Source organism: Neltuma alba, unplaced genomic scaffold (genome assembly GCF_004799145.2).
Source record: "Neltuma alba isolate B1F8T4 unplaced genomic scaffold, ASM479914v2 tig00010342_pilon, whole genome shotgun sequence".
Taxonomy (NCBI): Eukaryota; Viridiplantae; Streptophyta; class Magnoliopsida; order Fabales; family Fabaceae; genus Neltuma; species Neltuma alba.
Window position 1 is genome coordinate 38848 of NW_021635252.1, and position 16618 is coordinate 55465.

The 16618-nt window shown below is 34.4% G+C and overlaps 2 protein-coding genes across 5 annotated transcripts; one reads left to right on the forward strand and one right to left on the reverse strand.

Annotated features, from left to right (window-relative positions):
- The first annotated feature begins 1478 nt into the window (after positions 1–1478).
- LOC114755844 (myosin-binding protein 3-like) lies at positions 1479–4733 on the forward strand. The gene is given in 5 exon segments (XM_028944719.1): positions 1479–2622; positions 2731–2898; positions 3033–3188; positions 3287–3956; positions 3959–4733. Coding segments are annotated over 5 exon segments (2652 nt in total). The 5' UTR covers positions 1479–1619; the 3' UTR covers positions 4614–4733.
- Positions 4734–5887: 1154 nt separating this feature from the next.
- Positions 5888–10755, reverse strand: LOC114755847 (uncharacterized). Of its 4 annotated transcripts, none has more exons than XM_028944725.1 (10): positions 10638–10755; positions 10490–10526; positions 10032–10111; positions 9278–9446; positions 8967–9163; positions 8697–8804; positions 8393–8576; positions 7103–8162; positions 6741–6813; positions 5888–6393 (listed from the first exon to the last, which is right to left on the reverse strand). In XM_028944725.1, the coding sequence occupies exons 4-10, from the start codon at positions 9372–9374 to the stop codon at positions 6238–6240; spliced, it is 1875 nt and encodes a 624-aa protein (XP_028800558.1). In that variant the 5' UTR covers positions 9375–9446; positions 10032–10111; positions 10490–10526; positions 10638–10755; the 3' UTR covers positions 5888–6237. The 4 variants fall into 4 exon arrangements, with proteins under 4 accessions (XP_028800558.1, XP_028800559.1, XP_028800557.1 ...); XM_028944726.1 differs by having other exon boundaries at positions 10071–10111; positions 10459–10526; XM_028944724.1 differs by having other exon boundaries at positions 10459–10526.
- Between the last annotated feature and the right edge of the window lie 5863 nt (positions 10756–16618).

The following is a 16618-nucleotide window of genomic DNA, read 5'->3' on the forward strand; positions in this document are numbered from 1 at the left end:
GATAGTTTTGTGAAAGGATTAGTGACTATAATTAAGGAGGAATTAAGTGCATACTTGAGAAGATTATAATTATATTATTTGCTTGTAGTAGTAGTAGTAATAATAATTAGTTATAAAGCGTACACGCGTTAGGCATCGTTTGGAGCGTTTGTCTAATAGTAAAAGTACATGTGGGCCTCATTACACGTTTTTATGGATGATGGTGGCCCCATCTTGCGCGTACTGTGGCCCAATTCAAATTCATGGACCAAGAAAAGTAAGCAATAGTCATGCGCTTCCTTGTTAATTTTCCTTAACCTTTTTCTCTATTTTGGATTAAAAGCTGAAAGCTAACTAATATTTCGATCACAAAAATTGTATTTATTTTTATTATTTTAATTTATTTAAATATTATCATATTTAGTGCATAATTTTTTAAATTATAAAAATTACAATTCATAATTCTAGATTAATGATACTTACATTGAATGACATTGAATTTTTAAAATCCTTTTTTATCCTTCATTATAAATATATTAACCAAGAATTTTGAACTGATTTTTATAAAAGGAAAACTTAATACATAAGTTCTTATAGTTTTCCCCATTTTTAAAGAGATAAGATGCTTAAATACCCCAAAAGTATCTATGAATGAGCATCTAATACCTAAATTTTTTTTATATGCCTCGAAAGTTTTATTATGTAGCACTTTTGTTTTGAACTATTATCCGTCATTAAGTTTGACCATTAAAGACACTGATCAAATCACATAATTTAACAGTTAAACTTAATGACAGAAGACATCCAAAGTATTTTTATCACGAAAATAAACTTTTAAGGCATATAATATAATAGCCAAAAAAAAATTTCAAGTATTAAGTGGTTCTTCATAGATACTTTCAGAATATTTAAGCACCTTACTCTAATTTTAATTGATGTCTCTATAATTTTTTCCTTTTTATTTTATTCTTATTGTTGGCTTTGTTTTGTATGCTTGTCTTTTTGTTGGTGAAACATGCACATCTCGTAGTTTAAGTTGATGAACCATCATTAAAATCTTCAGGATCTGATTTAATATTTGGTTGAATTTTAGGGACTGATATATTAATTTTTTCTTTTTAAAATTTCAAGTAGAATAAACCATCAAATTAAATTCTTGAACGATAATGTCATCATTAAGATCTTACCCTTTTTTTTCGATATGATGTGCACAAACAAATGTCAAAATAATGCAGCTATTGAAATTGAAAGCTCCACAAGTGAGAATCCCAAACTTGAAGCCAAACACGACACAAGACATGAAATCTCATTTTCGTTTGTCCAGTGCATGCATCCGTTTACAACACACAGATGGGAACTCATAATTCACTTTACAACATACCCTCCAAAAGTATTCTTATAATAAGACTCTCTGTTATAATGCTGTCGCATGGCCTCAAAACAAACCCCACACTAAAGAAAACTAGTGCCATCGCAGACTCACTCTCCCTCCTCTGAAATGATGCCCTTCTCCCTTTATGCAGACTCATAATGATACAACATATATTAATCAAATTCAATACAGTGCCTAAATTCCTTGCACCTTTCTCTGAATCATCCTTCCTTCCTTCTTCTTCTTCTCTACTTCTCTCACCCCATCAATGGCTGCCAACAAATTTGCGACCTTGCTGCACAGAAACACAAACACTGTGGTTGTGACTCTGGTTTATGCGGTTCTAGAATGGGTGTTGATACTTCTTCTTCTTCTGAATTCTCTCTTCAGTTATCTCATCACAAGGTTTGCCAAATGGGTAGGCCTCAAGCCTCCGTGCCTGCTTTGTTCAAGGCTCGATCATGTTCTAGAGCCGGAGAGTAAAAGCAAGGTCTTGCAGAGCGATGCTGTGTGTGAAACTCACGCGGCTGAGATTTCCAAGATGGGTTTCTGCTCAATCCATGGGAAAATGGCGGAGACACAGAGCATGTGTGAGGATTGCTTGGTCTCCATTAGAGGCATGGCTTTCGTTTCGTGGTTTAGTGAGAAATCTGAGAGATGCTCTTGCTGTGATAAGAGCTTGAGAACTACCTATACAAGCAAAGAGACTTTGATTGTGGAAGCCTCCGATGATGATGATGAAGATGAAGATGAGGAAGAAGGAGAAGAAGAAGGAGATAGAGAGTGTGACCATCAGATACTTTTTGATGTGGAGAGTTTTATACTCAGAGAAGTGGCAGAAGATCGTTCGAACAGTTCTGTTTCAAAGGATGCAGAGAAAGATGAGAAAGAAGATGATCTTATTATCATTACAGACACGGATCCGATTAGTGAATGTCACCATCTTCTTCATCGTTTCTCTGAGTCTGTTTGGGAAGATAGATCGTTTGATTGCATCAGTATGCGTTTTGAAACCAACGTAGATGATAAGGATCAACGTGTGATACCTGTGGAGTTAATAGACTCTTTTACCTCTGCAAATTTTGGAGCTTGTAAATCAGAAGATGGTGTTGGGAAGAAGGACCAAAAGATCGAAACTTTGGCCTCTGAGTCATCAATTGAAGCTGAATTAAGCATGAAAGATCATATGGTTTTGGAACAAGATGACGAAGGGTTAAAAAATGATGGAGATAATGCTGAATCAGCCATGGAAAAGCAAGACGATGAACAAGGTATGAGGAAAGCCCATGATTTATAAGAATTATGAAACCTTTTTTTTTTCTCTCTCTCTTGTCGCTTTTGTTGTTCTCAATTTTTCTGACTTATTTAATTAAAATCAGCATTCGAATGCACCCAAGAAGATCAAACCTCTTCAAGTGACGATGATGCTGAAGTTCAAAATGCCTTTGATGAATTCTTAGCTCAGAATAATATTTGCCAGTCTCAGTCTTTGTTCTGTGGTGACAACAACATAGAAACAACCCCAGAAGAAGCAGATGATACACAAGGTACAAAGAAAGTACATCACTTATCTTGTTTCCTAGTTGGCTTGTTCACTGGTTAGAGATCCATAATTCACTTTAAAGAACTTAGTTTCATTATTTTTAGCGCCATTGATGACAAGAAGTGCCTTTTCACACAGACAATCTGCCTCAATCTGAAGAACCCTCCTGTTCTTGTGAATGCATAGAAGAAGACCAATCCTTAACCAGTGACGATGATGCTGAAGTTCCTGATGCCTTTGATAAATTCATTGCTCAGAACAGCCTTGGAATGTCTCACTCTCACTCTTTTTCTTGTAATACTTCTTTCTACCTTCTCTGATTGCTAAGCACTTCATTCTAAGAAAAGGGCAAAAAAAATCTTAATATGGGATTGTTTCCATAAAATATGCAGGTCTTGTTGAAACTGGTGCAAATGATGAGGAGGATGCTGACCTAAGTTTGGCTGACGAAAATCATGAAGAAACAAGCCATAATCATTCATCAAAATCCTGTGCGGAAGATGAAGTAGAAGAAGACAAACTTCCTGAAACTCCAAGTTCTGTAGATGGCCTGCATTACCTGCATGGGAAAATGTTGCTTTATGAGAAAACAGAGTCTGGGGATGGAAGTGAGATAGAAAATGGCGATTCAGTATCGACAATTGAACAACTGAAAACAGCTCTGAAAGCAGAGAGAAAGACTTTAAGTGCTCTATACCAAGAGCTAGAAGAAGAGAGAAGTGCCTCAGCAATTGCAGCAAACCAGACAATGGCTATGATCACCAGGCTGCAAGAAGAAAAGGCAGCAATGCAGATGGAGGCATTGCAATACCAGAGAATGATGGAAGAACAATCAGAATATGATCAAGAAGCCTTGCAGCTCTTGAACGATCTCATGGTGAAAAGAGAGAAAGAGAAAAAAGAGCTTGAGAAGGAGCTGGAAGAGTACAAGCAGAAGGTAATGGATTTTGAAGCCAAAGAGAAACTAAGAGTCTTGAGAAGAATGAAAATGGAAGTGATAGAAGTAGAGAATCCTCTTCTTCTCCGTCTTTGGGTGAAGACACTGAGGAGCAATCCATTGATCTGAACTGTGAACCAAGGGAAGAAGATAACATTAACACAACCACTTCTACTGATACAGTTTCAAGCTTGGAGGAAATGACAATGGACTGTGTGAAGCACATGAATGCTCTTGATAGTTCATTAGCAGAATTTGAGGAAGAGAAACTGTCAATTCTAGACCAGCTCAAAGCATTGGAGGAAAAGCTCATAACTTTGGGTGATAAAGAGCAACTTCTTGATGACTTGAATCAGAACAGCTTTTTTAGCAGTCCAGAGGAAGATATGTGCTGTAACAATGTGTATTCAGATGATAAGCAATGTCACTCTCCAAGAATGCCAATGGCTTCTCTGGCAAAGAGGCTGCTTCCATTTTTAGATGCAGTCAATGATGATGAGACAGAAGAATCATATTCATGTGGAAGGCAAGAGGAAAACTCAGGAGGTCCCATTGATAATGCAACTATGAAAGTGTCCATCGAAGAAGAGGTTGATCATGTTTATGAGAAGCTACAAGCTCTTGAAACTGACACTGAGTTTCTAAAGAACTGTATGGGATCCACAGAGCAGGGAGATCAGAAGGGAATGGATCTTCTTCAGGATATATTGCTGCATCTTCGCGATCTCAAGGCTGTGGAACTCAGGCTAAATCAGTTGGGTGATGATGATCCATTGAGGTGAAGAGTTGTATTAATCAAACGAAGATTTGGAAGGCATTAATGTTTGTATTTCTGCTTTGATCCAAACAAGATTTAGTGAGTAAAAGTCCACTGTTTGCTATTTTCAGGCTCCTTCTTTTTTTTTACTGTGGAGAGATTTTTTTTTTTTTGTAACTTGAAATCATAATATTGATTCTTTAAAATGTTTTTTTACATATTATAATTATATGGAAGAGGAAGAGTTTTATAGTGTAAACTACAACGTCTGTTGATAAGGGTCTCATTCACATTATGTGAAATTGAAATGAAAGAAGAATATACGAGGAAAAATAATCAAGTTAAAAAGTGTTATAACTTTTTTTTCAAAGAATCAGAAAAAATTACATTCAAAATTTTCGTTGGTATAATTAAACTCCTAAATTTATCTTTGATTTCTTTCTTTCTTCTTTTTTAGATAAAACCATCATTCAATTTCTCTGTCTACAATTTTCATCCTTTTTCTTTGCACAAAGTCTAAAATTTTTATCCTTACATCTGGATATTTTGTAATCCACCTGAAATATAAGCAAAACGAAGCAAAAATTGGCGATGGAAGATGGTTGGATCAGTTCAACAATGCAAATTCTCTAGAACGTAAGTTCAATTCTCCATGCTTCTTCCAAGAAATGAAATGATTTGTCTTCCATCGTTAAAATTCGAGCCAGTTTTAGCCGCTTAAATGACATTTTATTTAGTTTTATCTCCAAGAACATTTAGAGGATGTGATTTTATTAGCTTAAACTCGCGAACTCTCTATCCATGTTTCACCCCATCCTCATCACTTAACCTAACATGAGGATATGATTTTACATCCACTAATTAATTAAAATATGTTGATAACATCAGACAGCTCAAATTTAAGAGCTTTTTTATGGCAACTTTTAAGTAAGGAGATAAATCCAAGAGTCTTTAGGTATACTTTCCGGTAGAATAATTTAATTGAAAGCATTATATATTTACCTGCTCAATTGAATAAAATAACTTATACTAATTATGGTCTTTAATATAAAAACTACTTGACTAATTTAAGTAAACTAAAAAAATTAGTTAAATTAGTTATTTGTAATAAATAAGTATTATCATTCTTAAAGTATCCTTACTAATCAAGTATATTGGCTAAAACTATTATTATTATAAAAACTACATTTTAAAAAAATGAATAAACATAAAAGACAAGATAAATTAAGATCTTCTATTTACGATCAAAATAAAAGTCAAATAAACTCTTATAATAAGAATCATAAGTAGTATTAACAATACCGAAATAAATAAATTATATTAACGATAAAACAGTAAGAACATAATGGAAGATCGCAACTATTAACGGCTGAGTTGAATATAACTAACAAAGGGGTAAAAAATCATCAAACTATAACTACATATATCTTTACAAGTCCTTTCTAAGCAGGATCATCCATAACTACATAGATCTTCACCGAATTAGTTTCTAATCCAACCCAAATACAACCAAGCCCGACTATAAGCTACCCAGTTGACTGAAAATATGATGGTAACTCTTAACAGCTGAAAATCGTCAGGCTGGGATAGGTATGAAGAGCATATAAACATGACTATATTCACAGGAGCATGCCCAAGATGCTGCTCTTTCATTTTGATTTCCTTTTTGCTTTGCATATGTTCTTCCATTTATCCTTCAGATCTGCTGGCCTACGTTCACTTAGAAAAACATGAGAGCCAAATTCCCAAATTTGCTTCCATGGCATTCTTTGTTGGTCGCTCACTCCAAACTTCTGCACTCCTTCCTGCACAAAACCCATTATTTAGCAAGTTGCATTGCACAGCACAGCACACAGTTCACAACAAAGTGCAGCACAGCACGCAGCACGGCCAGCCTGCGCTTATGTGCGCACATATGAGAAGGGGTGCTTAGTTCATTAGAATCCTGACTAACTCGTTAAATTGGTCATTTAATATGAGAAGGAACCAGTTTTGACAGTTGATAAAATTCTGGATTCTATCATCTCTCTATTCTTCAATCTTCTATTTTTGTTCTTTTTCTATCTATTATAATCCAAATTCTACAACTTCACACAGGATACAAAGTTCAAAATCACAAATTTTAAAGCAATGAAAAGCAAAGAATTAATACCATTAGTATGTCTTCCTCCTCAGTTGTCCATGGAACGTTCTTCCGTTTTCTTAATAGTGGAGGTCGTGGCTTGCTGCAAATCATATTAAACAATCATAAGTTATTTTGTCCAAAAGACAAAAGCCACTACCAATCCTATTAAAATGGTTATCACATGAACATACTCCATCTTTCAATATCCTGAAAATTAGTCTAATAAACAAAATAGTATAAAAACCGGTCTGGACCCTTGAACATATTGTTAACATTAAAATACATGCTTTTGTAAAGCATAGAACATGAACAAATAAGCATAACCAGTCAGCACCTCAATGGGAAAGAAGTGCAGACATCACATGGCAGAACTAAGTAATGAATCTTACCATTGTGTTTGATAGTTTCGGGATCTCATGGAGTATCTAGAATTTATATGCTTTTCACTGCCATCTTCAGAAACGTTCTCTTCATTATAATGCGCACAAGCAGGCTCTTCTGTCCGATCAGTGCTGTATTCTCCAATTAATTCCCGCTGATTTTCTTTCCCCGTAGCGTTTTGCTTAACAGAGGGAACATGACGAAATAAGCTATCACCAGCAGTTCTATGGTCTGCTGCAACTTGGCTTTCTTCAACTCTTTGAACATGTAAAATTTTTGGATTCTCAATGTTACCCGTTCCTTCTCCTCCATTTAAAACTGTCTCCGTCCCATTGTTTACAATTCCCTTTTCTCTGCATAACGGAGGAATATTATCACATGGCATGGAAGCCTCTGCCTGTTGCTGACTTCTTTCAAACTGAAGAGTACTGACTTCGTTTACATGTTCTTGATTGTCTTCTCTTGCTGTTCCTAATGACTGGTCATTTCCATTGTCTTTGATGAGATCATTTTCATACTTGTCCTTGATTGAAGAGTTATTTTCTTTTCTATGAACTTCAAGGAGTTCCATTGCCTGATCCTCTATACCCTTACCAAGGAAGATACATAGTTCTTCCCTAGCCACAAAAACCTTCTTTTTTGCTTCAAGATATTCTGAAACAGCACAAGAATATGCACAAAATGGGCACAAAAAGTTGCCCTTCCCATCACATTGAGCAGACTTACTAAAACAGCTTTCATGAACCTTTAATTGGCAAGTAGTTGTTTTACAAACCAGTAACTGACCGCCTTGATTACACTTCATACAAAGATTTTGGTCTCTCCATTCAGTATTTTCTGAGAAATCATGACCAGATAGATAGTGAGGGCTAAAGAACTCATGCCTTTCGGCAGCAAAAGCAATCATTTCAGGGTGGTCTGCTCCAACGCCATTAAAAGAATCAACGGTAACTTCGTGTGTGGGATTTGGATATGCAGCATTGGGTTCCTTCGGTTGAACATCTATTTCCTGTTCAGATTGAGAATTGCCACTCTTGTGTTGAGCTTTTTCTGGATCATCAATACTTGCTGGAAGAGGCACAATATGATGTTCGTTATCATCCTTAGTTTCAAGCAAAGATGCGGTTCGGCAATTCTTATCATTTTTTAACTCAATATTGGGTGGATAATATTTATTTTTCTTTTCACTTATTAGGAAATCATCACATTCTTCTACATTAATGTGCTTCACATGTATGGCATATCATGCACACTGAATGAGTATTCCCTATTTCTCTTAGAGGGTGAAAAATTCTTACCGTGTAAATGTTCTTTTGGTGATGACTTCTGTTTTGCTCCCATGTCACTCTCATTATCATTATTAGAAAGATCATTGCATTTGCCATCATTTGCAGACAAATCCTGATTCTGAAGTGTCAGCTCACTCATTTCTTTTAAGCGATCAGCACATGGATGAGTACCTTCAATGACTGATTCTTTCAGCTACTCAGAAAAACGAATTAGGGGGAAAGGATAATTAAATAATGTAAATAAAAAATGGATTCACTGAAACAGAGAGGGAAAAAAATAATTTTCATTTCTTTAGACAGTGACTCTTATCACCTGCTCCAATTCCAATTTCATAGCGTTAGCTCTTTCATGTGTCACAAATGGGTATACACCTCTTTGCACAATCTCTACTCCAGCTATCTCCGGATCTGACAATGGTATCTGATTAAAATCATCAAAAGAATATGCATCTCACTTAGTAAATATGTTTCCCATCATCAAACCATCCAATGAACCAACCAATTAAATGAGTAATCAAATTGGTCCAGCTTCTGAAATGCAATAAATGCAGCCACACTTCAAAGATCAATTGAATAAAATTACCTCATGAAATATTTGACGGAGGACATCTTTACAACTTCTTGAAACGCCTGAGCCAAGTCTTGAAACTGGGCTAGAGGAAGCATCAAACTTCAATCCACTAGCAGAACCGAACAAGGTCTCCAAGCATCTTCCAGCAACCAATTCGCTTGTGTTTTCCCCAAATTCACTGGGCTCTACAGGGGCTACATCAATCAAGTCTGGAAGGGAGAAAATGAAATTAAAAAAAATAATCGTCATGAATTATTTTTCTGTAGAAAACACTCATAAAACAAGAAGCAGCTTCTTAAGTTTGTCTAGCATTTCATGCATACCTTGTAAAGTAGAGTTGTCTATTTCCCTACAGCTTGCTAGGGCTTCAATCACCCAGAGCCATGGACGAGTTGATGAAGCTTTAGATGTGTTGTCCATGGGTAACCCAATAGTTTTCAACTCCAAGAAAATACAAAACTAGTTTATCTTTTATGTGCGGCAGCAATTGTTCTGCACAGTAACTTCAATTTGAGAGAAGGAATTGCTCACACACCCGAGAATCAAGCTCATTCTTTTACATAAGGTAGAAAATCAATAATAATGGCCAAAAAAAAACAAAAAAGTATACATCCGATGAACAAAGAAGCAAAATAAATCACAAGGCACAAACAGCAGACTTCAGTAGGGAATGAATTTTATTAAAGATGTTTGGCGCATAAATTTATAACTGTGAGGATGCGCTGAAATAAAGACCATTCTTCAAACACAAGTATAGTGCCCAAACCTAATTATTGTCAGACATATGGTAATGTTACACAAGCCAATGAATCAGTAAAACCCCCGCTTGTGACAATATAAAGCAGTCCTAATTTCATGATGTGCCCGCGCAAGCTCGTATGCACACTTGTGTGGCAAGAGGGGAGCAAATTAACAAAGTTAACACAAAGACAGATATGAAGTTAACTTGCTCTTCTTTCATCTATGGAGTCAACAACACGGTTCACACGTCCTAAAATTTAAAAATTTCTACCATGTTTCCGTTAACTTTAAAACCAATGCACGGAGGAGTTCCCTATGATGGAGAAAGAAACAAACCCCAGGGATGCAATTTGTCACAGGGAAAGAGAAGGGAACCTTCAATGTGGTCGCCAATCTATAAAGTTGATGTTTTTCCTCTGCACAAATCTCAACAAAAAGAACAATGGAATTCATAGCAGGATTAAAACTAGTAAGCAAAGAAAAAATTAAACAAGACTCGAAAATTTTAATGGAATTACAGAAGATGAGGACTTGCAAGGAAACAAAGCCATCTACGGTCAGGGAAAAATACATCTTGGTGGGAACAAGAGACTAGAGAGAAAGGGGTTGGCTGTGCCTGTGCCTACGCATGCGGTGAATACAGAGAGAAATTGAGTGGGAGAGGAAGAGAGAGAGGAATCACATCCTACTTAAAACTCAATACACTTTCCGACTTTCGCATTTTTGAATGTGAAACGAGTTAGGCATGCTTATAAATGCTAACCACAATAGATCAATAACATGGAATTCTCCACCATTCAAAGGGTGACAGCCAGCACAGTCGTCCTGAACCTAAAAATTAATGTATAGGGATTACAAAGACTTAGGGTTCCCCACACACACAGGATTCTAAAAGTGTTCGAAATGAAGAGAGTAATCCCATAATGATTATAGAACTCTGACCTTTCAGATCATTCCACGTTTAGTATCTGAAGCCTTATGGAGTATCGGGAAGAAAAAGCAGCGGTGGGGCGTAAGGCTTCTTATCTTCCGTTCTTCGGCGGTGGCATGGGGATGGGGCCCCGGTTTTTTTGGCCCTTCCAACGGCGACGAGGGCCTAAATGTAATTCAAGTTAGCATAACTGTTCTTGTTGCTGTTTGGAATAGCTTATACACACTTATTTAGAGCTTATTTGGAATATGTTCAAAATCATTTCTATAGAGTCCGTTTAAGATTGACGATAAAAAAAAAAAAAAAGGTTATAATCAATTTGATTTTTAGAAAAATAAGATTACATAAAAATTATATTAAGTAATATAATTTATGTTTAAATTGATTTTTATAAAAATTAGTTTATAAAGTAAAAAAATTATTTAAATTATGATTAAATGAGTAAGTTTAGTTTGTAGAATAACCAAAATAGATATAATTTTTATTAAATAATTAAAAATAAGTAAAAATTATAAATTTACAAAATATAATAATTTTAAATGATTATAATAGGAAGAAATTATATTTAATGAATAAAATATTTAAATTAGAAATGAAAATTTTTAACCAAATAATATTACATGATTAGCTATACTTTGCACAATTTATATAAATATAAAATAAAAAATATTATTAAAAATAAAAATATTCTAAAAATTATGTTAAAAATTATTCTTACTTAAAAAAATATTAAAAATGAATAAGTAAAAACTGATTGGGAAATACAATAAATATGTAAAAAGAAGCATAAGAACAGTATAAGAACAAAAGTATTTTTTTTATTATTTTTTTTTACAAAGAGGGCCCAACCCAGCAACACTAAAGACAAAGCGTATCCCAAACCATCTAACATGTGAACAGTTCGAAACTCTTCAGATTCATCACAGTCAACTCTACCCCTTTCCACTGCACCCACAATATGAGGATCAACGTCCTCCACGTGTCTCCAACCCCCTTGTTGGACAAAGCTAAAAGTTTTGCCAGACCATCTGCGCATGCATTCGCCGTTCCAGTTCTTCGCAAGAAGCTTCGAAATGCTCTGTGCCAGGCTACTCATTTAATTCTAAAATACTTTTGCATAAGTTTTTATAATCGTGTTTAAAAATATAATTTTGACTCATAAATCAGATTAGCTAATAAAAGCTGTCTCAAATAGTTTTCAAATTTACAAAATGACTTATTACATTTATCAGCTACTTATTAATTGTCGCACCATCTCACCAAACAGGCTCATAAGTATGTTTTGTGTAAGCTGAAACAAAAATCTCCTCATATATTTATCTCTTATTTTATATTTTTTAAATCACGATTAAAAAATTATTTACAAGCTATTCCAAATAGACCAAACAATCCAAATAAGCACTATGTTTTTTGGGAGAATTACTAAGAGGTTCTATGAAAAAAATTTTAGTTACCAAAAAATCCTAATAACAAGTGACTAGCCTGAAGTTATTATCATTTTTTACTTTAAAACTTGTCATTACTTGTTCTTGTTAATAAATTTTAAGGTAATCAAATCTCTTTCTTAAAATCTGATTGTCCCATAATTTCTTGATACGCACAAAATCCTATTCGAAGCAACACTTTGGTTCACTTCATCACTAATCCTGTTCCATATTATGTTTTGATCAATAAAGATTTGTCTTTTTTTTTTTTGGCCAGCAAAGGATCCGTCTTATGATATTTTCGAATTTTGGTTTAATTAATTCCCACTGCCTTGCTAATAAAATTCTCCATAATTCGGGAAAAATTAAAATTGATTAAAAAGCTTATATTGGCTTTTGTTTTCCGTCACATGTTAACTTCTGAGGGAAATAAACAGAAGGCATGATAAATCTTGCCCCTTAAAAATTTCATTAATGAGAAGGACTTAAATAAAAGTATTGGCACTGGCTTTTTACCAATTTTGTTGGACAAATTTTTTCCAATTTGTTAAAATTAAGGTATCCTACGGTTCGGCAAGTTGCATCCTCCAAGTCTTGTTTAAAAATTTTTAATCAACCCCTTGTTTGTAAAAATTAATTCTTATAATCTAACACTCTTCTGATTCTAAATATAAGACACTTATACCAGAGGAGTAATACGTACTTAAATCGAGTAAGAGTACGACCTAATAATTTTTCTTTTAATAAGGTGAAGAGTTCAGGCCTCATAAATTAAAAGGGAAAAAAAAACCATGCTGAGATAATTACTTCATCTAATAATGTACAATAGACTTGATCTAATAATACCACAAATTAATTAGTTGTATAAAAGAGATAGAAAGTTAATTCCTAAATTTAAAACTTAACCCTGTTCAGAATTTTACCGACTTAATCACGAACAGGTTGTTGACGTGGACATTGTGAAACCGCTGACGAGACGACCTTCGGATAGTTAGAACTCAAAGCTGACATGTACTGTTGACTATTTCCATACAAAACAGAGACTTGATTTAATTTAGGGAAAACTAATATGTAAGTCCTTATATTTTTGTCTCATTTTGAATTAAGTCCTTGAAGTTATTTTTCATTTTATGGGATCCTTAATGTTTCAATCGTTCTATCCGTTAATCCTTCTGTTTACAAAACGTTAAATTGAGATTAAACACCGTTAAAGATCCTAATATAATGGGCGAGTCGATCAGACGTGGCAACCCATTTTCTTTCACCACTATAGAAGACCCCCAGTGATTTCCAATTCTTCCCCCATGGCCACCTGCAGAGGGTAAGTCCCAGTTCGACGCTCCTCAAAATTTTATGATCAAAATGAAGATTTGTCGAGCTTAAATTTTCATCCATGGGTCCAGCATATTGGCGTGCGAGACTTTAATTTTTCATATGCATCTAGTCCATATATTCATCATGCTTTGTGGAGTGGATTGCTAACAATGCAAGGTCCAGTGCGTGTGATGTTCCACGCAAGAATTTGAAGATGTCATAAACTTATATTGGGAACTCAACATCAATTCAGGAGATGCTTAGGAGGGTCAGTGAGCAGTTCACTCCTATGAATTGGCACACAGCCTTCTGTATTTTAACGGATACTCTATATGAAAGTTTGCTAAGGAGTATCATTGGTCACAAAGGTAAATATCCTTTCAAAAAGAGATGAAGAGGAAACAAACAAATTTCTTTAGAAAGCATAGTAAATCATTGAGGCAAATAACTTTTTTTGGTTTGCCTCTGTTTTCTATTAAGGAAAACAGAGGTAAACAGAGGAGCTTTTATGCATAGTAAACAAGGCAAAAAATATGAAAGCTATGAAGGATGGTAAAGACCATCAACTTACACACACATTCAATATTTTATCTATTATTGGGGTTAAAATCTGTAACAAGGAAACACAAGTCTTTTCTAACTGCTAAACTTTATATACCGAATTGAAGTTTAAAATGAGTTCAAAGCTAAGAAGGATAGTTCCAAACTTCAAATAGCATTTTATGTTTCCTGGAGTAAAAAGAAGAGGATAGTGAGGAGAACGTAACTCACAAGGAGCTTTCATTTTTTATTATTTGCTTCATTCTAGAACTTCAATGATCTTTGTCACTTTCGACTATGAACTTTCTTGCAAAATCTCACAATCAGTCCCTCAAGCTTACCGGTATAAGAAACCTCTCTATGTGAGCAACGATGATGAAGTAACGTGCAGCTGAATCTTGTGTGACCTTAGTTCTTTCACTTTGAAAACTAAATATGGGAAATTAAAGAAGCCATAGTTTGGCAAAAGAGGACGGTAGTAGGAGTGGCAGGAATTGGGTTTGATTTTAGCAGTGAACAACAACGAAAAGACCATGCTGGTAGCGAGGGCATCTGGTGGGACTTGTGTCGTCATTATATCATTCTGTTTAAAGGCGGAGTGATGATGTTTGGAGGATCGTTGGACTGTGACTTGCTCTTTGCAAGTGACTTTAGGGGAAGACTTGGAAATCAATGGCTGGGTCTTCTATAGCGGTGAAAGAGAATGGGTTGCGGCGTCTAATCCACTCATCCACCATATTAAGATCTTCAACGGTGTTTAATCTCAGTTTAACGTTTTCTAAACAGAAAGATTAACGAATAGAACGGTTAAAACAATAAGGATCCCACAAAATAAAAAATAACTTTAGGGACTTGATTCAAAATGGGACAAAAATATAAGGGCCTACGTATGGGTTTTCCCTTTAATTTATTCGTTGCATTTGTTTCTTTTTCTGCTGGCATGAAAATCTGTTAAGTAGGAGGAGTGGGGAGTTTGGCAACATTCAACACCTATTAAAAAGAGTGCTTTCGTATGAATTGATATAAAATATTTCATTATTTCTCACATATTTATCTCATACGCTAGCAAATTATTTTAAAAAAAACTAATCCAAACACTCTTATTATACCTAATGGGTGTTTGGATAGAAACCAAACCATGGTTTCAGAAGTGCTTTTATGGATTACGAAGTAAATATGTGGAGGAGGTTATCTCGTTTTGCGAAAAAGTACTTCTGAAACCTAGGTTTTAGTTTTGCCAAACACCCCCCTAGTCTTCTACTTCCAAACACTTCTCCATCAATAGCTAGTTTGCTACAAGTGAGACGGAGAAAAGGTAAAAGAAAATTTTAATAGGTTCGATTTAAAAAATTAATGAAATAGAGTTAAAAAGTTTTAATTATTTTTTCTTACTCTTTTATCTTATATAATATTTTATTAAAACTTTACAATTTTTTTAAATTTTTTAAATCGGACTCATTAATATAAAAAAATTTCTTTCCTCCCCTTTCTTTTCCTCACATAGGGTAAGGATTTTGCCAAGGTTCAAAATTTGCTCCGCCGAACTCGAGCACTGGCATGTTTCATACACCATTTAGGGCCATGCATGGCAAAACAGCTAAAGCTTTCATGAAGGGGAAGCAAACTTCAGCAGCAGCATTTCCACGCACACTTGTCAATGACATTAATTGCTTCAACTAGATTGTGTAATATCGTGTGTCTGGTCTTTTATTATAACCTTTAAATAACTAATTTATGAATAATAAATAATTAATTAAAACAATAAATAGGTTAGAAATATGTTTTTGTTTCCAAATATGTCCTTATAATAAATGAGAAAAGAAATAAAAGAGAATGTGTGTAAAAATATGATAAAAAGATAATTAAGGATAATATTGAAAAAAAAGTATTAAATGTTAAAACAAACTCAAATTGAATCTTATAAAATGAGTCACACTCCATCTGAAATTTGAAACTGATTGGATGGAGTATAATTTAGATGCCACGGATGACTCAAAATGGTGCTTAAATTCTTTTTTATCCCATAAATTAAAAGCTATATAGTCACTCTTTAAGTAGGATCTTATAAATAAGACAAATTAAAATGGGTGAAGACGCATTTAGCATTTACTTCTCTGGTCCTATTTATAGGACTGAGAGAGAAAATATTTTTTGATCCTATTTAGAAGGTACTGAGAGAAATTTTTTTATATTTATATAATTTTACCCTTTATTTATTATTATGTTGACTTTATTTACATAAAATATAATGTATATTAAATAGAGATAAAATTAAAAAGTTATTAAATTTTAAATAAAATTTAATGAAATTTAAAAAAATTTTTATCTCTATAAAACATGATGAAAATGATTAATAAATAGGATTAGAGGAGTAGTACTTAGATGCTCTTAACAATGATCTGATAAAAAGCACCAAACCAATTCAAATTTTGAGATATATTTGCATGATTTTTTTAAAACCTCATTTAATTACGTGTAAGTCCGCCACGACAGAGAGCCATTATGTTTCATCGCATTCGAGGGTCTTCGTTGTCCGTCAGCAGTGTTCACAACACCACACTGATGCAAGACTGCCAGGACATGTGGCTTTACTCTTATACATAATTTCTGACAAAGCTTTTTCCATTTATATTCCTCAAGCCTTGTGCATTATCCCATCCTCACATTTAGTTTCTTCTGCTGCATGCTTCTCAATTGAACCCTTGCTACCTACC

Coding starts and splice junctions, on each gene's coding strand:
- LOC114755847 (XM_028944727.1), bottom strand. CDS start 9,374: ATGGACAACACATCTAAAGCTTCATCAACTCGTCCATGGCTCTGGGTG. Junction 9,164..9,277: donor AGACAACTCTACTTTACAAG/GTATGCATGAAA, acceptor TCTCCCTTCCAG/ACTTGATTGATGTAGCCCCT. Junction 8,805..8,966: donor TCCGTCAAATATTTCATGAG/GTAATTTTATTC, acceptor GATTTTAATCAG/ATACCATTGTCAGATCCGGA.